Source organism: Peromyscus californicus, unplaced genomic scaffold, assembly GCF_007827085.1.
Source record: "Peromyscus californicus insignis strain IS unplaced genomic scaffold, ASM782708v3 Scaffold_18__1_contigs__length_77618521, whole genome shotgun sequence".
Classification (NCBI taxonomy): Eukaryota; Metazoa; Chordata; class Mammalia; order Rodentia; family Cricetidae; genus Peromyscus; species Peromyscus californicus.
The window spans coordinates 9038378-9061753 of NW_026294480.1; the positions used below are offsets into that span (position 1 = coordinate 9038378).

A 23376-nucleotide genomic window follows, 5' to 3' on the forward strand; every position below is an offset into this window, starting at 1 on the left:
GTAGGGTACTGCTTATGTTTCTTCTAGCACTTGCACGTATATCATAAAGATCTTTGATATATTTGGAATTGATCTTTGTGTAGGGTGACAGATATGGGTCTTAATTTCATTCTTATGCATGTGGACCTCCAGTTTTCTCAGCATCCATTTGATGAAGATGCTGTCTTTTTCATCAGTGTGTATTCATTTTTAGCATCTTTGTCAAATATCAGATAGCTGCAAATATGCACATTTATGTTTGGGTTTTCTGTTTTTTCTATTGGTCTACCTGTGTGTTTTTGTACCAGTACCGTGCGATTTTTATCACCACGGCTCTGCAGTGTGTCATGGAATCTAGAATGGTGACCCATCTGCATTGTTCTTTCTGCTCAGGACCACTATGACTATCTGGGGTCTTTTGTGGTTCCAGATGAATTTTAGGAGTAAAAAAAATTAAGTGGCAGGATACAAAATCAACTTACAAAAGTCAGTAGCCTTTTTATATTCTAATAAAAAGAAATTACCCTGAGAGAGAGAGATAATGAGTAGAAAAACACCCCCTTTCATAATAGCTTCTAAAAAATATTGGACAATAAACTTAACCAAGGAGGTGAAAAACCTTTACAATGGAAATACCTGTCTGAAAAGATTGAGGCAGACGCCAGACTAGAGAAATACCTCCCATGCTCATGGATTGGTATAATTAATATTGTGAAGTGAAATTTCCATCAAAAACAATATATAGATTGAACAGAATTCCAAATGAAAATCCCCACCCCACAGAAGTGGAACAAACTATTAATGCTAATCTATTTCTGGGTAAGGATGTATGGGTAACTGTAGGGTATACAGCTTTTTACAATAATGGAAATGTATCACATGTAAATTTAAATATATGATACATCTAACATTTCTAAAAAGTGACAAACTGGGTGAAGGAAGAAGTGACCATTTTATTTTTAATGTGTGTGTTTTGTTGTCGTTGAGACCAGGTTTCCTTATGTTTTGCAAGCTAAAGATCCCGGAATTCAGTGGAATAGAGGGTTTTTCCCATGTATTTACAGTTTATAAAGTTAAGGATCAAGCAGGTTATAACCAGAGATTGTTTTCAAAAGATAACATTCTAAAGCATGAACAAACTTTCAAGTTAGAGAACTGGTTAACTGCACAGTGACCTCTCTGCCATGAAGGACTCTTGAGAACAGGCTGGCAATAAACTTTGAATGGACATGGAGGGTTGTGTGCCTCACCCAGTGACATGTTGCAAACACTTTCCCCACCAGCTTCAAATATACAACTCCATGATGTGTATCAGCAGAAAGTAACTTATTACCTGTACTCTTTAAAATCGCCAAGTATTGAAAACATGTACTTTCCCAAGAACCATCAGATGATCATGCACAGAAGTTTTTTTTTTTTTTTGTTTTCTGTTTTTTGTTTTTGTTTTCTGTCTTTTTAAGAGAGAATGACAGGCTGCTTGACTAGTTCATTTGGATGTACTGGCTTACTATGAGCAGGGCTGGCGGCAGGAGGGCGGGTGACGGTGGCTCTTGGGAGAAATGTGTGCTTATGAAGAAAATAACCCAAGAGTGACAGGTATCAGGGGGTGGGTCACATACGCTCAGGTACTGCCAGGGAGCAAGAGCACTGTAACAGTAACCAGCAAGAAGTAATTGTCTACTTCAAAATAGCTAGTAGAGATCATTTTCCCGCCATCAGAATCCACACCCCTTCTGTTTCTTGTTAGAAAACAAATGGGCATCTAAAGAAGAAGAAGAAAAATAGGATAAAACAAACCCAAACAAATTGGAATAGGACAAAACAGGGTGAGAGCACCAGAGGTGCTGGTGTGGTGGTGCATGGGATGCATGGTGCATGGAATGCTGGTGTGGTGGTGCATGAAATGTTGGCATGGTGGTACATCGGATCTGCCTTGGTGGTGCATGGGATGCTGGCTTGGTGGTGCATGGGATGCTGGCTTGGTGGTGCATGGGATGCTGGCTTGGTGGTGCATGGGATGCTGGCTTGGTGGTGCATGAGATGTTGACTTGGTGGTACATGGGATGCTTGCATGGTGGTGCATGCCTGCAATCCCCACTTGGGAGCTGAAGGCAGAAGGATATGAGGTTGCAGTCCAGCCTCAGCTACCCAATGAGTATGAATATGTTGTATGAAAAGCACCTATTTTCAATAAAAAAGCAAATGTATTTTAAAATGCTTTAAAAATAGCTGGTAGGAAGGAGTTTAAATGTTTCCAACACAAATGACACATGCTTTAGGAGATGAATATGTCAACCATGCTGATGCAATTATTGTAACTGCTCGTATGGACTAGAATATCACACTGCACCCCAAAGTATGTACAATTACCAAGTGGCAATTAAAAACTATTACACTTCTCTTTGGTTTCCTTGTTGGGTTCGGATCCTACTTAAAATGTTTCTACTACAGTTAGGTTAAGGATTGAAGAACTGAAGTCATTTGTCCTTTATAGGAAGAGAAAGACATAACTTAGGGATAAAAATCAGAAACCAATAAAACCAGGTGACATTGTAATACAATTTACAAAGGGACTTTGCAAACAGGGTCCTAAGAAGACTCACAGGATAATTCTCTTTATTAATCCCAAAGCTCATGCTGAATATGGAGAAGTACAGGATGATTTCAGCTCTCCTTTACCAGCTCTCAATGTCCTCCCTGTCTGGTCTCACATGCCCTAGGCTGTGTACCACTGACTTGCTAACAAATAAAACCCACTGATTACACTGGTCGAAGGATTTCCACCAAAGGAGAAGTATCAGGAGACTGGCTTCTTCCGCCTAGAGTGCCAATGGCCTTACTCTAGTCTCAGCCAGTTAAACTGATGCTCTGAAAATACGTTTTCTTGGTGAGTTGTACCTTAGGGACACAGACAGCAAAGGTCAGCCTTACCAGCAGAATGTATCCATAGTTCCTAGATTTCTTGGCCAATTAGGGACAACCACAGCCATTGTATGTGCGCAGGCAAACTCTACCTAAAGGAATTCCAGTGAACTAAAGAACAAATGAGACAGGAATTGCTGCTGCACGGTAAAGGGAGTGAATTCGCAGCAATGGGGAACAGTCTGACTTAAGATCCCATTTTTTCCTTCCTGGGGAAGCCACAGGCTGTAAAATGTAGGAAGACAAAGCAGGTTAGTATGCAGGATCTTTTCTCAAGCTGGGTTTGATTTCATTGGGCTGCAGCCTGGATACAATGCCTCCAAGAGTAACAGTCTAACCCCACGTTCCCTAATCCTCATGTTGTGAGGTATGATCTGAAGAGCACAAAATGATTTTTCGCCTTCAGGGTATATTCTTCACCACCCCCAGCCTTTTGGGGATGGGGGTGTGGTGGGAGAAAGATGGCAGGGGTAGGGATTTAAAAACTCTAGCTGTAAGCCAGAAGGGAAAGGATATTTCATGCTGTCTTTTGGGAATTCCAAAAGTGAGGGTAGCTCAGTTGTGTGGATTTCTGCAAATGCTGTACAGAGGCCACAGAGCATTCAGCTGAGGCTGGGCGGAGTTGATGGGGCTAGTCAGCTGCATTTGCCAGACACTGCATTGTCTTTAGGCTCTCCAGAGACTGAACACTTGTGTCAAGGAGACAACATAGGGGGCTTTTGCTACAAAGTAGCAGGACAAAGGCATCCCAAGATAGCCCTGGGGATAGCCCTGGGGACTGGGCGGTAGATCCTCAGGATAGGTGTGTTACCAGGGCAGCTCAGCCTTACTGGAATCATCTGTACCCTTTTTCACATCACTGTGTTGAAACCATTGGAGTGGCACTGTTTTTATCCTGAATTCTTCTCCTGCTCCAGCCTTCCCATCCTAGCCTAGGGGAACCTAAAGTCTGCTATCTACAGAGGCACTGTCTCTGGCATGTTAATATCTTTCTGATAACTATTGTCTTGGTTATCTGTTTGGTGACTCAGATGGTCTTGCTCCCTGGAGAGTTGTCCCTTTCAAAGGGGCAACAGGCAATATCTGGAAGGGGTTTTGGTTGTTAGAGCTGGTGGAAGAGGCGCTACTGGCATCTACCTGTCGAGCCTAGGGATGCTGACAAACACTAATGCACAGGACAGACCCAACATAGAGGATTATCCGATATAAAATGTTTTCAGTGCTAGACCCAGAAACCCTGGTCCAATAGTCTTGGCGGTAAAACTAAGCAAATTCAATCAAGATGCATTTTTCAGTCTGTGAACTCCCTGAGCTTAAACAATGCCTTTGAGGTGCTATTAGAGGTGATGAAGAAGGAGAAGAATCTCAGGCATGGACGGAAACAATGGGACTGTGCAGCCAGCCAATCTTCATGGGAATGTGCCATGTGCTGCTTCTGCGACACTGAATACAGTGTCTTAAGTCAACAAGATCCCAGCATATGGTGGGGTGAGAGTGGAGTGAGACAAGGCTGCAGCTGGCAGCAGGAGTGACAGAAAGCAGCAGATGGCCAGAAAGGAAGTGGGATTAAGCAGCAAAATAAAACCTTGGTTACTAATAAAAAGAAAACTGTCTGGAAAGAAGGCAGCTACTGTGACATTAAGACATGAAAATTTAAGGTCACCAATAGTGTCACAAAGGACACAGTCGCTAGGTGATTATCTATGTAAAACCAAATTCATCTGTTTAAATTATCACTTGCAGAGTAATCAAGACAAATACTGGGGGGCTCAGTCAGCATGTTCAAACATGAGAACTTCAGTTTGGGAACCCAGCACCCACTGAAAAAAGCCAGGCATAGTGGCATCCACTTGCAATCCCCACACATGGGAGGCAATGACAAAAGGATGTCTGGGATTGGCTGACTCCATTGATCTTGTCAAATGGTTAAGCTACAGTACAGTGAGAAACCCTGTCTAAATGGGGTGTGCAATGGAGGAACCTGTGGCCTCCACATGCGTGTGTGCACACACTCATACACACACACGTATATTTACATTTGAACACAATCATATTTTACATATGCCATACACATGCAAAAATATAAACATTGGTTTGTGTATCCAAAGTCCTAAGACATTCATTTGGTCTAGATGTTTCATGGTGGAGAATCAATCTTTAAGAAGTAACTAAAGAGCTAGGTGAGATTTGACTACACAAATGTTTACTATAGTTTACATCAATGAAAATGTGGAAGCAACCCAAATTTTCTATAAGCAAAGGCTTGGGTCAGCACACCATGGCATGAGTCCAGGATGGAATTTTCAGTAGCTTTTCTGCTTCCCAGACTAAAGGGCTATTTGCCAGGAAGGAGACAGGCCATGCTGTATCAGGTGATAAGTGGTTGGCAGTAGAACAGCGGGCTTTCCCTACACTTCTCCCCATCACAGAGGGGCCAAGGCAGGTAGAGGAGAGGTCGCCTGAGTGCCTGTAAGAAGGGGCTGCATTCTTTGCAGCAAGTTTATGAACAATGAAATGAATAAAAGATCTACTATGACTACCATGTGCAGGTACTGCTACACAATTTGAACAAGGATACTTTTCTCAGAGAGATCTCTCACTGGACCGACTTAATATGCCATTGTATCCCTTGGTGTTCATTAAGGCCATGCAGAAGGGTACTTTACAGAGGATCCAGGAGGTTCTAGGGCAGCACTCTACTTTGCAGAACCCCAGGCAGCTATGGTGCTGCTGTGAAGCACAGGCCACCTGGAGATTGGTGATATGTGTAAAGGGAAAGAAAGGCTTGTTTTCTTTGTCTGTTTCTGCTTATGGACTACGGATGTGAAGAGCTCTTGGACCAAGAAGAGGGGCTCTGTCTCCTAAAGATAAGAGCTCTGAAAGATATAAAGCATCTGCTCCTCACAGTTGTAGGGTGGTGGTCTGCAGCAGTGGGAAAGATTTGCTAGAAGAATCTATGTGTCTGCACCCAACCAAACAACAGATGTATGAACATTAAACTTGTTCCCACAGGCAAGGATGCTGTGTATGCATGTGTATTTCTTCTTGTAGTATGTTTCTATTTTGCCTATATACTATTTACACATGATGGGTATATATGCAGTCATCTTTTAGTGGTTTTGGGGGGTATTTGTTCCAAGGCCCTCAGCAGATACCAAAATCCATGCTCAAATTCCCACACAAAAATAGTGCTGTGTTTGCATATAACCTGTGCCCAACTGTCTGCTTTAAATCGTCTCTAGATGTATATAACATTGTGTAACTTATGTGAACATAGCTGCTATACTGCATTATTTCAAGAATAACTACAAGAGTCTGAAGATGTTTAGAACAGACTTTTTTTTTTTTCCTCTGAGTATTCTGTCTATAGTTGGTTGCATCTGTGGATACAGAATCAAGAGGTGGAAGCCACTTGGATTTCTTTTCATAATTAACATTTGCTTTGTCTGGTAGGAAACACTGCCAAATGAATTCAAGTCTCCAATGTAACATTTTGAACGAGTAACAAAATTTATATTTGTGCCTGAAGATATTGCACACTATCTAGTATCAGAGTCTCATTTTCAGGCCAATATCATACACATGACTTAATGGGCTTCCAAAAGACTGGAGCCCTGTACTAAAATCTGAAAGATTGAAGAAAATTGTAGAAGGTTATGGGGTACATGGTAGCATTCAAGAATGCTATGATAATCCCTCGAGGTCAAAGTATTCCTTTATTCCAGCATGATCTAAAACAGTGTTTGCAAGGATCCTTTGACACACATGTACACACATGCAAAATCTAAGTTATGTGTATATGCATATATGTATGTATTTATGTGTGTACCTGAGTGTGTGTGCTCATATGTGTGGACTTGTATATTTGGGTTGGATGTGTGTGCATTTATGTAGACCAGAGGATAACATCAGATGTTGTTCTTAAGGCACAAACCATCTTTTAATTTTTTTTAGACATTGTCGTTCTAACCAGAAGAACATGTAAGTAATCTAGGGGTCCCATATCCCCATCCCTAGTGCTGGGATGGGAAGGACACACTGCCATGTTCAGCTTCTTATTTTACACAGATTTCAGAGAGAGAATTCAGTACTTTATTGACTGAGTCATCTTCTCAGTCTACATATTCTAAGCTCTTAAATGATGTTAATGTAGAATGTGTATTAGATTAGGTTTCTTGATAATTCTAGATGCTGATTGTCAATGTGATATGCAGAGAAGATGAAATCCAAGAAAGAGCAGATTGTGGGATTTACCATCTCACAGCCACTTTGAGACAAAATCTCTTCAGGAAAGAAAAAAATGAGACTGGACACATCCTGGCTGTGAACACCCACTTTAAACAAGACCTAGAGGTACCAGAGGCTACACCTCAATGGCCATATAGCACAGCTGGTGCCAGGTGTTGGCCTGAAAGTCACATATAGAAAAAAGATCCATACAGACCTTCTATCCACCCTCGGTAGGACCCACTGATGCATCCAATTCCAGAGACTATGAGAGAAGTCTAACTAAATGAAGAGATGGAGTAGACTAGGGACCAGCAGGCAATTTTTACACGGGGTTGCTCTGGAAGAGTGGAACTGAGGTTTCATTTGGCTGTGAGGAGTCATTCTTGCAGTGATGTAGTGAAGCAATGCCAAGGAGAGTTTCACAGATGAAACTTTTCACTAATCTAAGCATTTAGCATCTATAACCGAGGAAGGAACTCTGCAAGAAGCAAAATATTATCTCTTACAGTGATAATGATGCACCAGACCATGCGACGAAGATGATCGCAGCAGAAAAATCTATCCTGTTTAAAACAATGGGTCAGAATCATGTTTGGAACCCGATCAATTTCCTGTCACTCATCTGAACACATACCTGACTTTTCATCTCTTTGAGAGGAGGGCTTCCTGGCGACTCACGCGACAGGGGATCTAAGCTCTAGAGGACTCTGTTGTTTCTGCTTGTTTTTATCTCAGCAGTTTTTCCCAGTGTCAGGCTCATGCTGAGTGAGGCCTAGGTCTGCCTGGCCTACAGCCAAGAGTAGGACAGTATAGTGTGACCCTTCAGCTATGATGGAGCAGAACCCATCAGTGCACTGGTATCAGGTCCTTGGTCATGTGCCAAGTTGAAAAACAAACCCCAAAGGGCTTCTTTGTACAATAGGTGCAAAAGAGGAAATATATTAATTTTGTCTTTTACTTTTTCAGGTTTCTCCATTGCCCTGAGAGGCTAGACTGTCATCACAAACTGTACTTTGGGGCAGAGAGAATCCTGACGAGTTGTCATTTGGGGAAGTTTTTTCCAGAAAGGGATACCAGGGACTTTGGGCTTTTTGGTTCAGCAACAGACACTGAGTAGAGTTAGCTGCCAAGAGCTTTTATAGGAGAGGGCAAAGCACACATTTTTCACATAGGTTCGTACTCAGAGCAATAGTTCAGGTATGCTTCCATAGCAATCACTTAATTAAATGAAAGCAAGAATGTGACATAACCTTCATGGTATACATTTTCCTGAACTAGCCCTATCAAGGAACTCAAGGAAACATTTCTGAGATTTTTATCTTATAACTAAACCTGACCTGCAGAATGGTATAGGTTCTTCTAAGGTTCAAAATACATTTTTTTTTTTGAGACAGTATATCACTATGTAGCCTTGGCTGGCCTGGAACTTGCTGTGTAGACCAGGCTGGCCTCAAACACAGAGACCCACTTGCCTCTGCCTCCCAAGTGCTGTGATTAAAGGAATGCACTACCAGGACTTATCCCTGGTGCATGAACTGGCATTTTGGAGCCCATTTCCTACAGTGGGGTACCTTGCTCAGCCTTGATGCAGTGGGGAGGGGCTAGGCCCTGCCTCAACTTGGTATGCCAGTCTTTGCTGACTACCCAAGGGAAGTCTTACCCCCTCTGAGGAGTAGATGGGGGGGTGAGATTGGGGGTAGGAGGGTGGGAAAAGGGGAGGGAGGGGGGACTGGGGATAGCATGTAAAATTAAAAAATTTTTTTAAATTAAAAAAAGGAGGGCATTACCGTGCTTGGCCATTAAAGCCAAATTTAGGGGTGGATGCAAGTGTCTAGAATACAGCAGGCACTAGGACCCCATCATTAAACCAATTGTGATGTCCTGATCTGGCTTCCTGGTCACTGTCTGGTTCCTCTGTAGTGGGAGATCTGTGTTGTGAATACAAATCCTTTGGTTTTATATAGGCCTTTCCACCTCTCTCTGAGGCATCTTAAATATAAGAGGAAAAGAGTCATGCATTTTTATAGTAATACAAGGAATTCACTACCCAGAACCTTTTGCAATTATAAATATATTGCAGTGTTGGGAATCAGACCTGGGTCCTTATGCCTGCTGGGCAATTTTCTATAGCTGAACAATATCCCAACATCTTGGTTTTGTTTAGAGACAGGGTCTTCTGATGGGGCTAGGCTGTATTTGAACTCATGGCAATCCTCCTGCTACAGGTTCCTGATTGTTGGGATTACAGGTGTGTACCACAGGCATCTGGCTTGAACATTACTTGTAAACGATGTTACTGAGTATGATCAGAACCAGGTGATATTGGAACCCATTGTATTTTTCTAGACTATTTTGCATACACATACATTTCATTGTTCATATGAAACACATATCATGAAATTGAGGAAGGTTCATCTGTATCTTTGTCATCTATACATCTACATTTGTATACACAAATGCTTTCTACCACTTTTAAAGCTTGTATTATGTATTTCCTTCAAACCACTAAATACTCCTTAAAAACCCAGGTTTGAGGGGTGGTGGTGTGGCTGGCACTGAGCGCTTGTCCAGCATACACAGCAGCTAAGAGCAGAAGCAAGGCACAGCCAACTCCTGACTTTGGGGTGGTAGAGATCCCAGGGTCAGATGGTATTTTGATCATATTTAAAGCTATATATGTAGAACTCTCTGAATGCTTCTAGGCAAATTTGTTAATTTAGAAACAGTGTCTTACAATGAGGCTAGGCTGTATTTGAACTCATGACTATCCTCCTGCCTTAGGCTCCTGATTGTTGGGATTGCAGGTGTGTACCCCAGGCACCCAGCTTGAGCACTACTTTTAAATGATATTGCTAAGTGGTCATTGGTGATCTGCTGGTCTGGAGTCAGAGAAGACAACTATGCTTTGTCCTACAGAGGCCTTGGGGTATCTGCATTGCTCAGCCTGCTGTGACCTGGTAAGGGTGATGAACTGGGGTCCTGGATCCTGCCTCTAATTTCTGTAGGCTCCTTCACTCCTGTTTCCAAATGGTGGCCTCATCCCCTATGTGCAAAGCACTACAGGGCATGGCCAGGGAAATCACTTCTTAGTCTAACCTGTAGAAGCTGGACTGGCCCCAGCATCACTCTTCCCCAGCAGGTAGCACCACAGACCAGAGTTCTCTCCCTGCAGAAAGCATGGAGTCCACAGAACCTTGCCTGCATCACTCATTTATCTCAGATTCTGCCGTCACCCTGTTTACAGTCTTTGGATCTTCACCCCTGTTTTTTCCCACCAGTCTGTAACTGCAAATGGTTTTCACCTCTGACTATTCAAACACGATATTGAAATGGACAAATTACACCAAATGGTTTTCCAAGCCAGCACAGTTGTCAGTTTGCACCCCCAATTAAGTTTGACATTGAATGTTTGGAACTTCCAAATAGTTTTTGTATATATTTAGCTCATGGTGAAAATCTAGAAAACAACAACAACAACAACAAAAAAGCCCAAAACCAACCAACCAACCAATCAAGCACAAAAACAAACAAACCAAAAAAATTTATGATTTGGTTGCTATTTAAGTTTGAAGAGTCTTTGTAGACAACATCATTCCACAGCATTTTAACTTTTGGAGGTTTCAGCAAAACATTCTTCAAGAAAATTCTTAGAAAAAATGGGAGCAATGAAGCATAAACCATTTTAAGTTGACTTTTGGCAAAACCTATGACTAGTTTTATCACATTCAAAGTTGAAAAGTTGAAAATTATCATAGGATGTGGCTACAAGCACAGTGTGAATCCTGCGAAGTCCTTCTCAGAGCTTCACTAGAAGGCTTACACCCTGACAGAAGGGCTGTGATTGGGTGAGGCCCACAATGTTCCTTCTCTTCTGGTTACTCATTTCTCTGAGCCCAATCAACACTGGTCCCTTCTGTCATCCAAGACTTCATAAGGGACATCTGGGCAGAGTTTGGACTGTTCTGTGTTAGGTCAGGATTTTATGAAGTGAGACACTAGGGTCTGACCAGAGGCTCAGGCAAGGGAGTAGCTCCTTAAACCTGGGGTGAAGCCAGACGTCAGGGAGCAACGTCAGGGAAAAGCTCCTCCTGTTAATACTGACATTTTAGAGTTGTTTCCTGAATGTGCCTTCCAGAGTTACCTGGTTCGTCTAGGTGGTCCAGCCTTTGGGGCTTTCCCAGCACATTCCTATGGTGGTGAGAGATGCTTTCTTCTCTGTACCTTTATGCCATGGATGCTATTTCCAGGGGAAAGCAGTGTGGTCACAGAACATGGCTACACACAAGGGGAACCCACTGTATCTTCGTAAGTTCCTGTTTTAGTTGGCTCAAAGGGAGAACGTGCAGAACTGTATTTTCTGGCTCTCTGATCTCCTAAAACAATACTGAAGGTTGACATGGCAGCTAGTATAATGCCAGCATTAAAATAGTCAGTGAACACGGATGAGATGCCCTTTGCAACCCTGTGGTGGGAGGGCATTACGTAGCTGCGTTAATCACAGTTCAGTCCTTCAATCCATTCAGGAAGAAGATTAGAGGTGCAAAGCTCTTACTTGTGACAGAGGAAAAGGCAGAACTAGGGATCAGATCCCAGAGTGGGAAGGCTCTGCCCAGAGTGGGAAGGCTCTGCCCAAGGCATGGCCCTTTCAGAGGCATGGGTAAGTAGGACAGGGGAAGTTGTGGGAAGTACCTGGGAATCACTCAGGAGCTGCATAGAGCTGATACTCACAGCTATGGACTTTAGATACTGAGGCCTTCCAGATAAACTTAGGAATGAGATTTAAAGGGCATTCCTGTTCATCCTTACTCTAAGGACAACACTTTCTTTAAACTCCACTTGAAGTAAAACTATTTCCCACATCACTTAGGATATTGCACTATTGTCTGAACAAATACATTGGCAAACAAATCTATCATCTTGGATTCAAAATTTAGCTACAGAGATGGCTATGGGCCCTTATCTCTCTTTAGCAGACACTTCTTCAGTTCAATGAGGTCATGGGTTGACAAAACTCTCGTCAATTGGAAGCATTATTACAGTGTCCAGGAAAAGCTAGCTATGTGACCTCGGTGTCCAGAGAAGGACACTGAATGTGAGACTTTCACATCTGCGGGAAGGTGGACATGCTGTGCAGAGTTGAGGGTTGGTGTCCATCGGACAGGTGCAGTGTCTGGAAACAGTCTACTCCAGTGCAGGCTTCTCAGCTGTTTGCAGATGGGCCACTCCACCATGTCTTGTCCTAGAGGCACTGAATGTGAGGGCTTTTAGATCCCAGCGACCCCGGGGACCAGATGGAAGGCTGTTCTCACCAGCAGCCTGAGGATTGCTGCCTCCTGGCCTTCACTGTGCAGTAGGGAGTCTTCTTAGAGGGGTCTACAGTACATAACATTCTATATTTCTCTGGCTGCAGTGTTCTGAATTTACCAAAATTGTAATTTCCCCAAGACCCAAATTCTGACATCATCCAGTTGTAAAGCCCATGAACTCTCACCCCAACTTCCCTAGGTTAAACAAGACAATAACCAAGGCTTTTGAAACCTGTTGTCAAACACACACACTGTATATCATGCCTCTTCTGTCCACTTCCCTTCTTACCTGATTTTTCCTGTCCTGGGCATTCCATCACCTTCATGGCAACTGCTTTTCTCCATCCCCAAAGAGGATTCAACACATTTGTCACTCAACATACAAGCATCAGTACCTACTTCTACCTACACTCTAGGAACTGGGTCATCAGAGTATGTTGATGGCTTTTTCTTTACTTTGGAAATTTCTATCCAGCCTGAACTGGAAGACAGGAAAATCATGTAGGCACACAAGTGATTTCACCATGTATTGTAAATGCAGAGCCCCGTATCTATACATATATTGACACAGCTTTAATATCTTAGTGAGGAAGGGGATAATGGCATGCAGCTGCGAGCCTGTAGCATCACCTGATCCTGGGATTTCTTTTTCTTCTTCTTCTTGCCCCAGCACCCAGAACTCTCTGCATCCTTGCCATTGGCCTCCCCACAGAGCAGTCCGTCCAGCTCGTCTGTGCCCATGTGCTGTCCCTGAGACGTTTCTGCTGCTAGCCGGTATGAGAGGTTCCTCAAGATGCACACACAGTTTTCAACGGTCTGCAGCATCCCCAAAAGAAAAAGGGAAATGGAGGGGTAAGTGTAAGTGACTCAGCAGATGCCTCCACCTTGGAAAGGCAGTCAGTCTCCATGGACACACTGGTCCTCAGATGCATTTACCTCCTGCTTTCAAGGGCTCCGCTAAGAGCTGCAACAGAAAGAATCTGGATAAGCTTGGAAGGTCCTAACACCATTTCTCACTTGAGACAATTATCATCAATATTAGGTACTTCAACAAACACCAGTCACGGTAATCAAAATGCACTTGTGAGAACTGGACAAATTTGCAACTACAAGATCACCATTTACAGGCAACTCCTGCCTGGAGTTTAGGAATCTAAGTCACTAAGATCACAGGGAGTGGATTTAGTTCGGCTCTCGTTTGGGATGCTGTTGCACATCATTTATCAAGAAATATACAGTTTCAGTAATGCTGGAGACCACACCTGGGAGGCCCTAAGTATGGGACATACAACACTTTGTCTTGGCTTTGGTATGAATATTAGCTCTGCCCAATGGCTGTGTGGCTTTGTGCAGTGACTAACCCTTTTGTGCCTCTGTTTCTTCATTAATAAGCCAGTCCTGATAAAAGCACCAGCATCACAGGGCTGTGGAGAGGATGGGATGAATTTAGAGACTTGGTGCCATTTGTTGCTGTCACCAGTAAGTTTTGGAGGTGAGACAAAGTAAGTTCTAGTAGCTTCCAGAAGTTGAGAGCAAAGCTCAGTAAGCTGCATCTGCAGGCTGGAGCCAACCTGAGGCTTGTCTCACAATAATTCGAAAGCAAACCCAACATGCCCAGGTGTTTATGACCACCCCAGGCTGCTATCGGGAAACCAGAGAGTTGAGACTGAGATCCTTTGCATTTGTCCTTTGCCCCTCTGCAGAAAGTGCTTCCCTGAAAGAAAGCCGACTTTTAAAAATCTATTTTATTTACTGCGTATATGTTTGTGTGTCTGTGTATTTCTGCCTATGTATTTGTGTCTGTGTGTTGTCTATGCATGCCACAGCACACATGGGGAGGTCAGAAGACAACTCTCTGGAGAAGTTTCTTTCCTTCCACTGTGTGTTCTGTGGATCAAAGTCATGTTGCCAGCCTTGTGCAGCAACCATGTTTACAGGCTGAGCCATATCATGGGGCCCCAAAATTGACCTTTTAAATTTTGTTCTGAACTTAAGACAGGGGCAGGCAGGGGTGGGGTGAGAAAGAGAAATAAAATACACATCTTAAGAAAGGGAAAACAATAAGGAGGAGAAAAAGATCCAATTTTATTTTGAAAACACTTGCATCTTGGCGATCATGTTCAGAGACCCACTATGTGGCAACAGACTTTCATGCCACAGAGGGAAGAGGGATGGGTGAAGCCAACTGTAGGTAGCTCACTGTTGAAAGTCATTCCCTCTGTCTGGGGTCAGTGCCACAACAGACAGAGACACCGGACTCCAATCCTGGCCTGCTGCCCTCATTGGCAGGAAGCTGGTAAAGGGTAGCCTGTGCTCTTCACCTGATCGGGGTGGTGTGACTGTTAGTTAAGAAAAGCAGTGCTCAGGATATACTCTGCGGCCCATGCCATCCTTAGCTATTTTTTCCAGCTTGCCAAGGTTTCATGGCTGCTAATCCCACAGGCTTTGAGCCAACTTGATTTTCTGTTTCAAGCATCCTTTCCGCATCAGGAAAGGAAGCCGGCATGAAAGCAAGTAAGCACAGGATGACACATGAAAGACAGACACGTCTCTCCTTGAAAGGAAAATGTTATGGCACAAGTCAAGACAATTTTCAAATCATCTCAAACTGACTTCTCTTCCATCAAGGACTCAGGAGAGAAAGCTTCCTTCCTTCCTTCTCATCTTGTTGTTTCTCTCCCCTGGGGCTTCGGTGTTCTTCCAGCAGGACTGGGGAGACTAAAGCTGTAGTTTCAAGGAGTGCTTTATAATCACTCCGCAGTTAGGGAGATGGTGTGGGGAGAAGCTGGAGAGAAAGAGGGAGCTGGGAGGTGTGGTGATATTGTGTTCCCCAATATATTGTGCACCCTAATAAACTTATCTGGGGTTAGAGGACAGAACAGCCACTAGATATACATAAAGGCCAGAAAATAGTACTACACACACCTTTAATCCTAGCATTCTGAAGGCAGAGATCCATCTGGATCTCTGTGAGTTCAAAGCTACACTGGAAACAGCTAGGCATGGTGACACATGCCTTTAATCCCAGGAAGTGATGGTAGGAAGCAGAAAGGTATATAAGGCGTGAGGACCAAGAATTAGAGCCTGGTTAAGCTTTTAGGCTTTTAGCAGCAGTTCAGCTGAGATTCACTCCAGATGAGGACACAGAGGCTTACAGTTTGAGGAAATGAGGTCAGCTGAGGAATTGGCGAGGTGAGGTTAGCTGTGGCTGGTTCTGTTTTTCTGATCTTTCAGCATTCACCCCAATACCTGGCTCCGGGTTTGTTTTTATTAATAAGACCTTTTAAAATTCATGTTACAGGGAGGGTAGGAAGGAGAGGGCCCGGAGAAGAAAAGCTTCCTGGAGTTGGGTAGTCTGGCTGGGTTTGGTAGGTTCCCAGTTCAAGAGCATTCCTCTAAAGGGAGCGTGGAAAAGAAGAGAAGGAAGAGCAGGGACACCAGCAGAAGACGCGTGGCATCTGCTAGGTTTGTGACATCCATTACTGTCAACAGCGCTTTTTAGTGTTCTTCTTGGTCACCAGGGTCATTTTGACTCCTTATTTTCTATTAGAACAGGCTAATTTGGGAGTCATCTGTGGACCACTCCACCATATGTTAGCCATTCAATAAACTGTCCCAATTATAGGAGCAGAGCCACGAGCTTGCATGGAATCCAGGCTCTTATTCATTAACTTCTTTGGCCTTAAAGACAATGTGCACTCACGTTTCCCCCTCTAACTTGTCATTGTGAAAGCTCAGAAGCGGCCAAACTGAGGGCTGAGTGGAAAATTATGGTGCAATAATAATACGTTAAAAGTCAATAGTACGATCCAGCCAGCAAAGCCTGGTGGAGTAATTTATCACATTGGATGGAGCCCTTCAACAGTCAGGGCATGCGGTTAAGACAGTCCTTCCTGTCACAAGTTGAGAGCACTTGTGTACAGTGCTCTTGGGGGATGGAGAGGGCATTGGATACTGGCCCTGTTCTGATGCCCAGCTCAACACACTCCCTACTTATCAGGGATACTCAAGTCTTCTCACTCTAGTCTAGAGAAACCCTCCACTTCAACTTCTTTTAGAAAAAAACATGGATATTAAAACAGATCATCTCTTTGGTCTCCCAGATGTATTAGGAGTCTGCTCATCCAAATGGTCAGACAATGACACTTATGCCACAGAACATGATGGTGCCCAAGCCCTGTGCCTGAAAACTGCCTAAAACCTCCAGAGATAGGAGCAGGGGAGCTTGGCAGAGACATGAGGCAGTGGCTTTTATTTTATTCATCTGCAAGGTCCAGACAGTGGGAAAGCTGTTTTGGATCCAGCAGACTCACAGACTTAGCATCTCCATGCCTCAGCCTTTGGATACTGTGAATATTAAAATGCTCAGCGTTGCTATGGCAGTGAACTATCTATACAAGCTCTTCTATAACTCAAGTGTCTATTATACTAACAGACTCCTGTAAATACTCAAGATTTCTTGACTGGTCACCAGTTTAGGGATTTAATTTTCTTGTCAACAATATTGATAGGTCTACAATGGTTACTAAGGGACTTCATAGAAGAGGGAGGCTTAAGTCTTTATTATATAACATCCCATGCTTGAAGTTAGTGCTGCAGGACTAGCTTTAGGCCTGGTGGGTATCAGTGATGGGAGGACAGTGGTGTTTACAACTGGGTGGAGCCAGTGTTCACAGGACTATACTCCTGCAAGACACCTGGAACCCAACTCTTCAGGGTGACAGGCTCAGACATCGGTAACATTGTCTAATGTATAGTCAAAGTTAAGAAGGGTTATGTTAATTCACCCATAAAGCTAATTAATGGCTAAGCATACTGAACTATTATTTAAGATTTATATTTATTTTATGTGCATGATTATTTCATTCCATGTAAGTATGTGTACCACGCATAGGCCTGATGCTGACAAAAGCCAGAAGAGGCCATTGGACCCCCTGGAACTGGAGTTACAGACTGTTATTAGCTGCAATGTGGGATCTGGAAACTGAGCTCAGGTCCTCTGCAGGAGTGGCAAGTGTTTAATTGAACATTTTTGAAAATTTAAAAAAGGTTTTGCAGGCACTTAAAAAAAACTAGCCTTTAGTATAATTAAATAATTAGTTATCAAAATTTAATTTATAAAAATTTATAATTATTCAAATTTCAACATCTTCATCTTCAAAATAATAATTTTTTTTAAAGTGCAAGCTGGAGGCTCAGATGTGTGAAAGTTTACTCATCTGGGAAATCCATGGTTTGATTTACTAACAACAATCTAAATTTCACTTTAACTTCCTGAATTCTCAAAAACAGCGATTTTCAAATGCTGGTTCTAAGCTAGAGTGAGCATCCCTTTAGATGATGGATCACTGTTGTAGTTATATCAAGATAGGGCTCAGAACATAAGTATGAAATACTGTAATAGCTTCCCATGGCTACTAGCTGTTGCTTAATCTCTGGAGCACATTTAATCCTTAAGAATCTGGATCTATGCAAACACCACCAACCTTGCTATCGATCTCACTGCTCCCCAGCGCAGACTGAATCACATACAGCAAGGCATCCGTGAGCCCGTCACACTCCCGCATCCTCCGGCGGGCCTCCTCACCAGCTGAACTTACATTCCTGAAAAGCAAAGGAACATGTCAGTGACCTTCACTGTGGCCACCAAGAGACCAGCCTTTCAGAAGGAAATTCTTTTCCTTTTTACAGTGTTTAATGAGTGTAGCTTTAGCAAATAGACATGGCTTCAACAGACAAGCCAGGGCTATAGAGCATCTACTGCAACTTGTTAAAGAGAGAATGCAACATGATATGTCGGAGTCCTGGGACTCTTGAGAATTAGAGACTTCTAGAAACATGGGAGGTTCACCTCATTTACAACTGAAGAGGGAATCAGAAGTTTTTTGAACATTCTTCTTTAAGAAATCTCAAGTATTTTCACAGCAAGACCTTCCAACTTACTAAATATCTTAGAGACACATTTTTTATGCCTTAAACATATACCTTCCACAGTCCTGTCAGAAGCATACTGGTAGGAATTCATTTTAGGGACAAACTTCTTTGTGTCATTGGGATGCCTCTGACACAGCCCATAGGAAGGAGGTACACCACACTCTTTCCCGTGTTGCATATCCTGAGCTAAAGGCAACAGAAGGAGCCTGTTGTAATACCTCATAAGGTTAAGAAGCAGACAGACACTCTTGTAGCTCTACAAAAGACATGTGATGTCTGAGTAGATGAAGAATCCCTGGCATGGTATTACAGAGACTCTTCGGGAGTGCTGTTTATTTATTCTGTTACCTAAAAATGTTCTTCTATCTATATTTATGATTTATCTATCTATCTATCTATCTATCTATCTATCTATCTATCTATCTATCTATTTATTTATTTGCAATGGCTATGGAAAAACACAGAAAGAATGCTGAAAGAGGTGAATCTGTAGATGGTACAACAAGATTGGAAGCATTTGAGAGCACAGGGGAAATGGGGGCAAGAGAATGAGATATTGCAATGGTCCTCAAATTTGGGAATCCTGATGATGACCTTGAAGGCAGCTAGAATGGAGTTACACTCTACTCTGGAGTCTGATTCTAAAAGCTTGGGTGGAGGTAGGTAACATTCACCTCTTGGATAATACAGAGCATAGTATCTGAACACTTAACTCCATGGATGGATTTACTGCAGGAGCAGTGCTCTTTGCTGATTGTTGGGAGCCACAGAGGCTAACTACAAGAATCTGTGCATTGGGGCAGAGTCTGGAGTAAAGGCAGAAAGGGTGACTTCATCCCATCACCTTGGCTGACAAGGTGCTTTCTCATTTCACTCCCAGTTTCCTTTGCTGGCACTAAACTGTTTGAAGATGAAGGAGCTGACACCTCCTGCGCCCAGACCCCTCGCCTCCCCAGGAGGTTCTGAGAGTCACTGAAGGGGATGCAATGGAATGTAAGTCAATGGAAGAAGGAAACTTGAGTGCTACAGGGCTGACAAGGAGTCTGGGTGATTGGTTTTGTCTGGGATTTTATTTTAATGAAAAGAAAACAGGCGTAATGCTGTTAAAAGGCTACTGATCCTAACTATTTACTTTGATATCTAAATGTTTTATAGGATGGGTTAAAATAGGATCCATCAGTACATTAATATAACACTATGAAAGGTTATTCAATTTAAATAGGATTTTTTATTGATCTTAAAATATAAATAGAAGATTTTAGGTGCTTAGATGAGATGACTAGGTAAATATTAAAAACATTTTAATGTGAGGTCTTGTAAATTCTAACCTTTGTTTCTGAGAAGATATCTGGTGGGGATGAAGTAGGAGGAAGAGCTAACTTGCTGTTAGAAAGAACTTGTGAGAGGCATGGTGATATTGTTCCAATCTAGAAGGGCAATTATAACAGAATGTTCTAGAGCATGCCACCTAAAAATGATTTCTACCAGGTTGAACTCTGAAGACATTCAGGAAGCTTGTCAAAAATTTCAGTTATTCTTTCTTGGCAAGAAGAATGTTGGGTAGCAATGTGTGTGTGACTTTTGTTCAGTGGGGAAGTTTTCCCAAATAATGAGGGAATCCAGACAGACTCCTTAGAGATGGTTTATGTATACCCTAGCATCTGTCTCCTCCCTTCACTGATAACCTCAGCCCTTTTGCTGTTTAAGCTTATCATGGTAGCAAACTGCCTCCTTTCACAAGACTTGACAATTAGCTGGGATTCATTTCACTGTGATTCAACAAATGTACAGGACCAGCCAATAACAGCAGGAATGAAAAACTTCACCAACATTATATGTTGCCAATAGTAATTCCAAAATTTTTCTTTATCCTAGTTTTTATTTGATTTGAGTTCAGCCTCTTCCAAAAATATATTAATTTGCTCCTATTTTGAAATGTGCAAGGTACTGAGAAATAAGAAAGACTAGTCAGGCTTGGTGGCACATGTCTTTAATACTAGTGCCCAAGAGACAGAGGTGAGGAGAGCTCTGTGAATTCAAAGCTAGCCTAGTCTACAAAGGTTGTTATAGGCAAGCCAGGGCTATAGAGCAAGACACTGTCTCTAAATAAATAAATACATAAATGGTAATAACACCTTAATAGAGAAGGGAAATGACTAAGACACACATGCATACATATACTTTCGCACACACACACACACACACACACACACACACAGTGACTCATATGCACACACACAGACTCACACACCTACATAGAATCACACACACATAGACCCATGTAGAGATACACAGACATACTGACACACACACAAACAAACACAGACGCGCACACTGTTTGCATCTATGAGGAGGCTCAGTATGTACGCCTTAGATGAATGTAAGAGCATATGTAGTATCTCTATTCTAGAGACGGTTTTCTAGATGCATTTGGATTTGGGTTTATACTTTGAATAAACTATTCTTGCCTATGTAAACACCTGTTAGAATGGCCTTTGTTTCTGCTGTGAGGTAAAGGAGGGTGTCTTAGTTATCATCCTCACCATATACGGGAAGAAGATGCAGCCTGTCACTGCATTCAGGGTGGGGTGAGGGTGAGAGTGGGGTGGATGTGCACAGTAGTGTTGAAGTCAGCAGGGCTTGTGGCAGAACATTTCACATGGTGGTCACAGCTGGAAGGAGAAAGTAGGAACTGGAAGCCATAGCAGGCTCCATCCTCCTGTCTCCACCCTGTGGCCCACCTCTGCTACCCAAGCTCCACTGCCTCCCAGAGCAGCACCACAGGCTGGGCACCAAGTGTTCAGACCCCATGAGAGACATTGCACGTTCAAACCATCATGTGCCTCTTGCTCTTCCCTAAAAATCAAGCTTATTCTCCCACTGTGACACTCAGCGTTTATTACTGTTGAAGACTTTTGATGATCACTAAAGTGGAGTCATGCCAGCTGACGGTTTAAATGTAGAGCTGCCACTAGGACACCACAAAGACATAAGCGTCACATTATCTCAGCTTGAATCTCTGTTCCTACCTATTGACTATGAATGTTTTGCTAGTTATAAGCCACAACAAGTGAGTGGCTACTTTTAATCATAGACCTAGCTAAGTATTTGACAATGAGCCAATGCCTAACATAGAGAGTCCTTATGCCCACTGTACTAAAATCATTTTTCTGTCCATCATGGGGTAGGCAATTTCTAAATCTGTCTAGAAATTGTGCAACAAACGAAATTATATGAAAAAAAAAAACAGCATGGAAAAGTTCCTAAAAGTTTCTTTGTGAAAATCTTGAATACATGGATACTATCTGGCCCCTAGAAATAATCTATATAACCCTCTAGAAATAATTTATGTAACCCTGGTTGAATTATCAACATATTATTAAACAGGTTCAGATTTCAGGGTATTCTTTTGATTATTTTGTCTATGAAAAATTGATACAATTTGTTTCTCTATCTTCTGATTAAAAGACCAAGTTTTTATTCCTTTGCATCCAGACAGCTGCTTCGTTTTCCTCATCCTCAGGGCTACTGGATATTTTCCTCTGATCTTCCATTACTCACTGTACCTGTTTAAATTAAATTCAACATACAGTGCTCTCCTAGGATCCACAGGGGACTTAGACCAGATGTGAATGGTAATATCATTTCATGTAATATATGTGTCTGCTACAAAAAGTCGGCATGTGAGAGATCAAACTGTATAGAAAACCAAGGGATGGGTTTAGGAATGTAACATTGGAATTAGCCTCTTTCTCTACACTCCTTTAGCTCTTTGAACTGCCACTGCTGAGCACCATTGATCTTATATGGGAATCCCTAAGAACGGGACCTTATCTTACAGTGTTCCCTTTTGGAGGGCTGAAACATGTGCATACCTAGCACTGGCTGCCTGATACGTTTGTGGTAGGTGCTCAGTGCAAGTTGGCTACTTAAATATGCTCACTTCTTCATTCAGAATGGAATTCAGGAAGTTGGGGGACACTTCTAATGCACTGATGATTTACCTCCATGTAAAATGCTTACGTACAAATATCAGATGCTCGCTTCTGAATTTGAATTGGCCACTATTCCCTCCACCTGGCTTATTCAGAGAAAGCTCGGTTTTCAGAGAAACAACAAAGCAATAGGGTTCACTTTCAGGTGTGCTTTCCTCTGGTGGTTCAGATGACTGAGGGCATGGTGGAGAGAACTGCTCTGTTTTGCAGCCTGGAGACTGTCAGACATTCTTGTTTCACATGAATCTACAACCTGGGGGCTTAGGGGAGGAGCTTTCACTCTCAAAATGGAAAGTGTTTTTCCCCCTTTGGTGTCTCTGTAACTTTTCCTTCCCACCTAACCTGTTTCTTTGGCTTTTTCACAGGGGTTGCATATCAGTTATCCTGCACATGAGATGTTTATATTACGACTCATAACAGTAGCAAAATTACAGTTATGGTGTAGCAACAAAGACAATTTTATAGTTGGGGTCACCACAACATGAGGAACTGTATTAAAGGGTTGCAGCAGTAGGAAGGTGAGGATCACTGATCTAGAATGTCCTTCTTTCTACCACTAACCTATCAACTCTGACCATCACAGTTTCCAGGATTAGACAAGAACAATACTGTGTCCATCTTCTAAGCCTTAGTTAGCTTAGTTAGCTTTCCGTTGCTTTGACAAGCTTAAGAAACAGCTTATTTAAGAAACAGATTAATTCTTGCTCATGGTTTCATAGATTGCAGTCCAGGGTTCTCTGGTTCTGTTGCTTCCAGGATTGTGGTGAGGTAGTATATCACGGCAGAAGGATATAAAGAGGAAAGCTGCCAGGAAACAACAGGCATGAGAAGAGGGGTCCTGGACCAAAACATACCCCTACAAAACATCCCCCTCCCAGTGACCCACTTTCTCAACCAAGACCCTACTTCCTAACAGACCCATTCAGCTATGAAATTTTAAGAGATTAATCCATTGATAAATTTGTATTCTAATCACCCAGTAAGTGCTCAATAATGCCAGTAGCTGGAGA

At 42.6% G+C, this 23376-nt stretch overlaps 1 protein-coding gene across 8 annotated transcripts in view; it reads right to left on the reverse strand.

Moving 5' to 3' along the window:
- Positions 1-23376, reverse strand: part of Ctnnd2 (catenin delta 2) — an 863700-nt gene that overhangs the window by 115831 nt on the left and 724493 nt on the right. For all 8 annotated transcript variants that reach the window (XM_052743025.1, XM_052743021.1, XM_052743024.1 and 5 more), the window contains 2 exons: positions 17924-18041; positions 13068-13253 (listed from right to left, as the gene is read on the reverse strand). In XM_052743025.1, the coding sequence (XP_052598985.1) occupies positions 13068-13253; positions 17924-18041 (304 nt within the window). The remainder of the gene's footprint in view (positions 1-13067; positions 13254-17923; positions 18042-23376) is intronic.